The following is a 9,592-nucleotide window of genomic DNA, read 5'->3' as shown; positions in this document are numbered from 1 at the left end:
AATGTCTGCCGCCGGGGGCGGAGCGCGGCGGGGGCGGAGCTCGACCGAAGGGGTGGGGCTAGAGTGTGGGGGCGGAGCGAGAACGAGAGGGCGGAGCGAGACGGTGGACGGTGGGCGGAGCGACAGCAAGGGGTGGGGCGCAGACGGGGGCGGGCCCGGCCACCCGGCTCCGCCCCCGCCGCAGGCGCGCCCGCCCCGCCTTCCCGCTCCCCCCCGGCTGCAGCGGCGGTCGAGTGCTGAGAGGGAGGGGAGAGCGGGTCACGACGTTGCCGGGGCGGGGATAACCCCTCACGTGGAGCAGATGAAAGGGCCGCGGCGCGACGCCCGGGGGAGCCGAGTCGAGCCTGCGACCCACAAAGCCGCCGCCGTCGCCGCTATGGGGCTGTGAGGCGTCCGCCCGCGCTCGGTCCTCCGCCGGCCCGCGACTATGCCTGGCCGCGCCCGCCCTCCGCGCCCTCCCGCCTCAGGACCATGAGGCCGCGCTCGGGCGGGCGCCCAGGGGCCCCGGGCCGCCGCCGCCGCCGCCTCCGCCGCCGCCCCCGCGGCCCCCGCGGCCGCCGCCTGCCGCCGCCGCCGCCGCTGCCGCTGCTGCTTGGGCTGTTGCTGGCGGCCGCGGGGCCCGGCGCGGCGCGGGCCAAGGAGACGGCGTTCGTGGAGGTGGTGCTGTTCGAGTCGAGCCCGAGCGGCGACTACACCACCTACACCACCGGCCTCACGGGCCGCTTCTCGCGGGCTGGGGCCACGCTCAGCGCGGAGGGCGAGATTGTGCAGGTAGCTGCCCGCCGCCCGGGCCCCGCGCCGCCACCGCCACAAGATGGCTCCGGGGGCTGCGCCCGTCGACCCCGCCGCGGGCTGGCGGGCGGGCGGGCGGGCGGGAGGGGCGGCGAGGAGGCGGGCGGCATCCCTCCCTGGCGGGCGGGCGGGACGCGGCCTCCAGGGCGCCGCCGCGGGGGGCGAGCGCACGTGGGGGGCTCGGCCTTCTGAAGGTCGGGGGAGCGGGAGGGGGACCCCGGGTCCGGGCACGCACGCTGGGGCAGCCCCCTCGAGCCGTTGGGGCATTCGGTTTGCCTCAGGTGGAAGTCCGGGGAACTACCTGTTGAATGCCAACTTCGGAAAGATAAGTGATGAAGGATGGGGTGGCTTGTTCCAGGTCGCAGGCTGTGCTTCCCACCCGTGCATGTTCTTCTGGGGAGTAGCCAGGCTTGTCTGAGGGGCTGCACAACATCAGGTTCTCCCCTGGAATCTGCCGTCAGCCTCACCTGGGCGCGGTGACCCTCCTGCGGGACTCTGGACAAGCAGCGGCAGGAGGAGAGCAGCGGGAGCTGGCCGAGGAGTTGGGATCGCGGGTGCCCTGGAGTGGCCGAAGCAGGCAGCCCTCGCTGCGTGCCTCAGATTACAGAGGGTGGGAGGGAGGCAGCCTGCCCGCTCCTCGGCCAAGGACTTCTGAAGAGGGCCTGCAGATCCGGAGACAGGGTCGCTCACTGACGGGGCCTCCACCTTGCTCCAGATGAAAGAGGTGTGCATTCCAAAAGGAGCTGGCTAGGGAGAGCTAGCTTTAAGCTGACCCCGGTCTTTCGAGGAGGAACTCTGAGCCCAAGCCTCTGCAGATGGTGAACTGGGTAGATGCCCGCCTGCTTCCTTGGCTATGATTTTATCAACTTGTTAATAGACAGCCAGCGCACCAACTGCGGTTAATATGCGTGCTTGGGATGGGGGCGATTTGAAACGGTTGGCTTGTCTTTGAACCTTTTGGGGGTGAGGGGATGGCTGCAGGGCTCTCAGCTTTGGGCCTTCTGCGGTTTACTCCTGGATGAGTTATGAAGGAAGAGAGGGGGACCGAATGGAGTAACTGCAAGCAGCCTTGCCTTTCCTTTCCTCTCCCCTGGTGCAGACTCAAAGCCCTTCATGGTTAGTACAGGGAGCATTGCAGCTTGGCCCTTAGAGGTGTGTCCTTACATCCCCATCTGAAACTTCTGCAGGATAAATAGAAGGGGAAACACTTGTTTGAGTTCTGTGACTACATGTATGTTAAAGGCTTTTGGACTTTTTTTTTTTTTTTTGATGATGATGTTATAATTGTGATCTTTATAAGATTTAGAGACCATGATCTGCTGAAGATTGCTATACATTTCAGTCGCAACCTTCAAGCACAGTTTGAATCTTAAAGCTTACTCCTTGTTTCTCTTTCAGGCTTTCACTGTGGCCTGATGCCTGTAGAAAATGTTTGATTTACAGCCTCCTAAGAGAAAAGATGTTTTAACGTGGCACTTCACTTTTTGAAGGAGACGTTTGAAGTTTGCGATTTTTATCTGCAGTGTTTTAATTTGTACTCTTTCTCCCTGGTAGTTTGTCTGGCGAGCTATCCATTATGAGTAGTGCTGTGCTTTGGAGATAATCTTGGGTTCGCCATTTAATACAAAATTAGCAGTTTAAACACACCATTTGTAACTATTTTATCCTTGTGAGTGGAGAGATAATGTGTGAATTTGGCAGAAGGAATCTATTCTCTTTTGAAACTTTTTGAAGTACTTATCTAATTCCTTTGTAGTCCATTAGCCTTGCCAAAAAAAAAAAAAAAGTCAACAATTGCTAAGTAAAGAAAAATGACTTAAATGGTATTTAATAAGTTTACCTGTTAAGCAATCACTAATAGGTATCCTTAATTCCCTTATAACTGCAGCAATGCTGGTGAGTTTATCTGAGCTGTCTGAATAGTCATTTCTTGGTGTTCTCACTCTATATCTTTGATAACTTTATTGTGAGGCCTACTTGCCGAACCTCTGCATGTGTACAGAAGGAGCTCGGTGTGGCTTCCTGGGCTGTGTGTGTACAGAGGCTGGCATGCTTTTATTAGTTCTTCAAATACGCCTGAGTGAAAGAACTAGTATGGCCCCTGTCAGCCCCGAAGAAGGTTTTTGTAAGGAAAGCTGATGTTTTAGGACTGCTGAGAGGGAATGTCACATTGTGGGTGAGAAATGAGAATGTACAAGAAACAAATTGATGTTCAGCTTCAGATTAATCAGGTTTTCTAAGTGCCCTTGTTGAACTTTTCAGGCCTCCTTTTATTTACTGTCTTGAAAAAACTGCATAATTTGCTATTTAATATTTTATGGTCTTCAAAGCAAAGTTCATTTTCCTTTAACTAAACCTAAATAGTAGCACATAGAGCATTGCTTTTGTTGTTTCCCATGGGATTCCCATGGGATTCTGCAGCACTGTTGTTCATGCTTTAGGGGAGAAAAGAACCTGTTTGGGAGACTCTCTCCTTTAAGAATTCTAAGATAGGAAATTGGTTTGTATCACTGATTTTTTTCCCTTCCCTGTTGTATGCAGTGAAAGTATGTGTGTGTATGTTTATAGAGTAGATACCTTATCATAGTCTGGTTTGCCCAGATACTCCTAATTAGAGTACCTGTTCATTCATCTGCATGGGTTGGCGTAGAGGGAGGCCTGGTTAAGAAGGGTGTGTGTGTGTGTGTGGTGGTGGGGCTGGGGGTGCAAGGGAGAGAGAAATTCAAACATTGGGATTAGTAACCAGGAGTCTTGGTTCTCTCCTTGTGCATTTTAGGCTTAAATATTGAATATCTTTCCCAAGGTCATCAGTGTGCTCTGGAAGAAGACAGATCTCTCTCTCTCTCTTTTTCCATCTTCATCTGTGAAAGTTGTGAAAACAATGTGTGGCTATTCATTACTTTTATTATCTTATGTATTCATGCAGCATTAAAGCCCATTTGCTTGTAAGTGTCAAGCATACAGTCCAAATGCTGGAGGAAATAATTACACTTTCCTGTAGTTCTGAAGTGTGAAAAGTTAAAGGACTCTTAGATATATTGACACATTTCATCTTTGAACCAATTTGTTGCTATTATTGAGATCCTTATCTGAAACTTTCAGACTTGACTGTTCAACTCAGATGGTTAGTGATGTTAAATAAAGGCCCAATTAAACACTGGCTAGTGGTATGTGGATTGGTTAAGCAAACAAAGAAAATTTGCAAGCTGTAGGTGAAAGATTGTTTTAAGTGGAAATGCATTTTTTTTCCTTGAAGTCAAATATTTAGAAACGTTTGAGAAATTCATTTGTAGAAGAAATCTGAGTGGTAGATTTTGTGTAACTTTAAAATCGGCCTTTCTGGATCCTGGGTTAAGTGTTGAGTTGTCTTGAAAGCAGAGCTTGCTGAGAACATTTAAGAACTAAGCCAGTGCCTTTAGCCATGGGTGGGAGGAGAGCCGAGTGGTGGGTTAGAAAGACTGAGTAAGGTCCTTAAATAGCCAGTGTTAACTAAGGGTATCAGAGAGAATAATTTTAGGAAACTAATTCCTCTTCCTTGTTTCCCTGTCAGTGTGTTTCTGCAGTTTAGCATTTGATCAAACACTTTCTTTTCATCTCCATTTTAAGATAACTTAACAGACCTGCCTCTTAAAAATTGACTTGGCCTGATAGAACAATTGCGTGCTGACAGCTGACCTGGATTTGCACAAAAAGGGATTGCTGACTGTCTTGTCAGAAGGGCCTTCATAGGTTAAAACCAAGCATTTGATTTGGGGGAAAACATTAGGCTGTGTTTTGTGACCTTGTGTATCTGTCTTGTTCCCTGAGATGCTGTAGGGGTTACTAATACAGCTCTGAATGGAGATGAAGGTGGGAGTGGGAGGTAAGTGTGGGGTCCATAGACTAGAGAGGGTGATGATGGCTTCCATTTAGGAGCATTGATTTCATGCAGGGCACTGTGCCAAGCACAGTGTTTGCTTATCTAATCTTTAACATGGAATCAACAACTGTTGTTTACCCATTTTACAGATGAGGAAACTGAGGCTGAGAAAGGCAATTTGACTTCTCCAACATGGCACATCTAGTGAATGGTAAAACCTGGGTTTCAACCCAGGTCTTTCTGGCCCCTTTCTTCCTATTATCACCAGATAAATAGGACTTGGCTGGTTAGGTCCTGACATTAATTCAGGTCTAATTTTTAACAGTCTAGCATAGGGGTTCTTAACCCGAGGGACACAGAGTTGAAGAGAAGGCCTGTGAACCCTTGAAATTATACACACAATCCCGTGTATGTGCACTTTTATTTTCCTGAGGAGGTATATAATTTGGCCCCTTGGTGGGTTCTGTGATGCCCCTCCTCTCCAAGAGGAGAAAGAGAAGCATTCACCTAGTACCCGTTATCAGGTAGCCCATCACTGAGGATTTGAGTGGTGTGATGTGGGGCTCAGGGTGGCAAGAGTTGTAGAGAAGTCTACAGGTTTATGTGTCTCCATCCAGCATGTTCATTTGATAGATTTGTACCAAAGCCCTGTTCTGTACCAGATACTGTACTGCTGTTGTCTTCTGGAGTTCCCAGTCCCTTATAGAGCCAGACGTGTGTGTCGGTAAATAATTCTTCCCAACTGGGTTTCCCCTACACAATAGAGCCCTTAGTCCTGAAGGCATCCATTGTCTCTAAGGGATTAAGTTCTCTCCTCTGCATCTATCTGATAGCAGTTAAATCCATCATCCTCTGCAGAAGTGAGAGGATAGTCACTCCAAGAATATTCTGCACTTTATATTGAATCGCTATGTTGTGTACCTGGAACTAACATAATGTTGTAGGTCAGTTATACTTCAATTAAAAAAAAAAGAATGCATTTAGATCGTGAAAGGCAGGAAGGTGAGGCTCTTAATGCAGGGTGTGGGAACGTGGAGTGCAGATGTGTGCCTTTTTCGTTTCACTGGAAAATGAAATGGAGCTTCCATCAATGTTGAAATGCCTAAAGAGCAACTCTATACATCTTCCCTGTGGACCTGGGCACAGGGCTCTTTGTTTTTGTTCATCCTTGGGTCCCCAGTGCCTGCTGCTTATCAGATACTCGCTATTTAGTGAATGAATGATGGATTCAGAGTAGACACCAGGCAGGCAGTGGGTCTTAATGGGCTTGGATTAATTGATGAGAACAACTTCGTTTGCTTTGGCTAATACATTCTGGGATTAGCTTTCCTTTTTGGTTGCTCTTTCCAGAAACTTGCTTGATTAGATGGAAAGAATGGTTCTGGTGGACCCACTGGTATTATAATGCCAGGTTGTATGAAAGTGACCTGTGTGCACATGTTCAGGGGCAGAGTACCTGGCATTATAAAGGTCTGAAGACATGCTTTTCTTGATAAAACACTGATTATTGGAAAAGCAATAATGTGGACAACTGTTACGGGGTGGACAGGCACATGGAGAATAGTTCATGGCCAAGCCCTAGTGTCCCTGGGAATAACTAAAGGTTTGGTATTCAGAATCACCGTTAACCTGAATATATGTCATGTGAAAACTTTGCTTCTTGATGTGTTTCCCACGTCTGGAGAATGCAGATTTGCAGTTCATGACAAAAATGACATTTAAATACATCTTAATAATCTGAAGAACCAGACTTAGCCCTTTAATGTGTTGGATAAGGAGACTAATGTCCCAAGAAGTGAAGGGCCAGGGCCACGTGGGGAGGTAGAGATGACCCTGCAGAACTGTTCAGGTCTCCTGACTCCCAGGCTTGGACCTTTATGTCATCCTTGGCTGTACCTGGGCCAAGTGTGCCAGGGAGACTGATACAGAGGCGTGCTTTAAGGTCAGGTGTATAGTTGGGGAAAGCCAGGCCTCTTAAATCTGCACGTTGGATTTAAGTGGTTGCTTTTCTCCTTTAATTTAGATTTTGAGTAGCTCAGCCTTCCTCTGTCAGAACTTTTAAAAATAGGTAGTAATGATCACATACTTCCTGCGTGCCAGGCCCTAGGCACAGTGCTGTGCTTACACTTTAAGAGACGAGGTAAATGGGATCCCGCAGGTTTTCAGATGAAGAAAGTAAGCTCAGAGAGGTAGAGTCACATATGGAAGTCACTGAGCAGGGTTGTTAGCAAGGGTCAGATTCAAACTTAGCTCTGTGTGATTCTCAGCCATTTCTGTTTTTACCAGACTGCTTCACTTGGCACTTTCTTCTGCTTGGGATGAGATTATGGCAACTGATGGTGGAATTTAGAGTTGGTAACCCAGACTGATGGACCAAGAAATGAGTCTGTAACTTCAACTGAGAAAACCCTCTGCCCTTAGAGATTTCTTACCCACCCTTCCTTCCTTCCTTCCTTCCTTCCTTCCTTCCTCCCTCCCTCCCTCCCTCCCTCCCTCCCTCCCTCCCTCCCTCCCTCCCTTCCTTCCTTCCTTCCTTCCTTCCTTCTTTCCTTCCCGTTTTCTCTTCTTTTTTTAATCACACAGTCTCATTCCACCTTGTTTTTTCCATGAGGAGCCATTCTGCCAAGGTTGAAGAGGGACCAGTGACTTGAGTATGCGACTGTTGCTTGATGGCACGTCCGTTGTTTTTTGGCTTTGGGAAAGTTGGAATGGCTGTGGCGCTCTGGCATTTAAAGGGATTTCTGATGTGAGACACACCTCCTTCCTGTGGCCGGCACTTTAGAGCCATTTCGGAGCCTGCATGGCTTTCTCCAAAGAGGCCCCATCCTGTGTCCATTGCCTGTGTCCTTTACACAGTCTGCATGTTCCCTGTGATTTGAAATTTGATTTAAAAGATTGTAAGAACCTAAAGCCGTGGCTTCTCCCTGTTCATTCCATCCTCCTGGCTGTTAAACCTTCCTGTGGGTTTGCATTCCCGCAGTGGACAGGCATTCACTGCTGCCTTCTGTCCCCCGACCCTGTGCGGGGCGAGGCAGCAGGTGGGGACGAGTGAGACACTGGCCCTGCCTGCAGGCAGCTGAGTGGAGGGGGCCGACAGCGTGCTAACCACAGGTCCTCCCTGGTGGGACATACCTGTGGGATACTGAGGGTACTCCCAGGTGCTACGTGTAGGCCTGGGCAGCTCATTCTGAAGAAACACGTCTGTAATGACACAGGATGTGGATTTGGGCCTTCTGGCCCTTTCCGACTCATTTTTTTAACCTACCTTTGGGGTTAAAGCTGATAACCCCTTTGTGGAGACGTGCCTTTATACCTGTCAAACAGGATGGGGAGGCCATAAAGAGTAGAGGTTCTTTGTTCCATTTGCAGCTTGAATGAGATGTTTTAAAATCTGACTTTTAGCGGCTCTGTTGACTCATGATAGTGTGAAGAGAATGAGGTCAGCTGGCCTATTGTGGTTCAAGGGAGAGCGTTTTATTTTCATTACCCTTTAGATGTGTTGTAAGACTTGATATTAACCCCCTTCTTTCCCCAGCAGCCAGTGTCATATAGTTGTTTAGAAACTCATTGTGTAGAGTTGACTTGGTGAAAACAGGCTGATGATTCTAGAAGTTTCACAGGGAATTTATGTTGGAATGGGGGCTTCTGGTCTCCTGGTGCAGAAGCTGCTGCATTTTAAAATTAAGAGATTAGGGGTGGTGCTCGATTAGATGTGTGTATGGGAAACCATTCAGTGCTGTAAGAATTTAATTAAAACTTGATTTTCTACTTAAACTGAGTATGCTAACTTGTCAGCAGACATTTATTGAGTTCCTACTTGAATACAGCCTAGGGAAGAAGTAGCTTTTATGCACCCACAATGCAGTTTGTGATGTACAGATGTCATTTTCATGATTTCTCCCATACAAATTTGGGCAGTTGAATTAGCTGCACTTAACAGAGGAAACCAGGGCTGAGGGTGTAAGTAAGCTTCTCAAGGCCATAGAGCTGGGACTGAACTTGGGTTACTTGAAGACAAAGCTCACTGACCCACTTGCTTAAGGACGTGGGTGTATTTTGATACGATTTGGGCAAAAATGTTAGAATAGATTCATTTTACATTACCTCTCGTCAGGGCCAAAATTTTCCTTTAGAAAAAAATGATCTGTAACTTGTTTTTTAATTATAAAAATAATACGTTTATTGTAGAATACTTGGAAAATATAGAAAGGTATGAAAAAGAAAATCAATCCCTCTGCCTACACGTAACCTCTGTTAACCTTTTTTGTTTTGGTGTATCTTTCTTTTTTTCCTATGAACTTAGAGGGATTTTTAAGAACATTGGAAAAAGTTTTACATAGTGTTTATAACCCTTCGTGTACTTTGAGTATTTTTCTTATACTAATAAATACTCTGAAACATTTTTAGTGTCTTGTTTTTCATTATTATAAGTCATGCTGTGAGGAACATCATTTTTCTACCTCTTGATTGTCTTCACACAATCAAATTCTAGAATTGGGACCACTGGGTCGAGAGGTATGAACATTTTTCATGCTCCTGTTGTGTTGCCAGTCGCTCTGCAGAAGAGTGGTTCTAGTTTATACTCCCCATCCAGCTCAGCACACGTGTTTCCATGCACCCCGACTCCCAATGGGTAGTATCTATTTCTTAAAAAAAAAAAACCCAAAACCAAAAAAACACGTCAAAAACCAACTTCATAAAAGTTATATCCTATCACTTAGGAAATGGTGAGGATCTGAGTTATGACTGACGTCTTCATTGAAGGGATGGTACCTGGGTCCCTCCGTTGTAGGTGTATTGAGCACGATCCAGGAGCAGCTGCCCTAGTGCTCTGGGCAGGGACCCAGCGGCTGGCCAGGCAGATGGCCGTGCTCCGAGGCCTAGAGGAGACTTCATGGGAGGGACCACTGCACTGTCGGCACAACAGACTGTGGCCCAGGA

At 47.8% G+C, this 9,592-nt stretch overlaps 1 protein-coding gene across 3 annotated transcripts in view; it reads left to right on the top strand.

Annotated features, from left to right (window-relative positions):
* The first annotated feature begins 229 nt into the window (after positions 1–229).
* Positions 230–9,592, top strand: part of ZNRF3 (zinc and ring finger 3) — a 138,937-nt gene continuing 129,574 nt past the window's right edge. The window contains exon 1 of one of the 3 annotated variants that reach the window (XM_057744050.1): positions 230–771. In XM_057744050.1, the coding sequence (XP_057600033.1) occupies positions 472–771 (300 nt within the window). In that variant the 5' untranslated portion in view covers positions 230–471. The remainder of the gene's footprint in view (positions 772–9,592) is intronic. The other 2 variants (XM_057744053.1, XM_057744051.1) reach the window with 2 other exon arrangements.

This window comes from Hippopotamus amphibius, chromosome 8 (genome assembly GCF_030028045.1).
Source record: "Hippopotamus amphibius kiboko isolate mHipAmp2 chromosome 8, mHipAmp2.hap2, whole genome shotgun sequence".
NCBI lineage: Eukaryota > Metazoa > Chordata > Mammalia > Artiodactyla > Hippopotamidae > Hippopotamus > Hippopotamus amphibius.
Note: the sequence above shows the minus strand (reverse complement) of the source record. Positions and strands in the feature narration are given on the sequence as shown.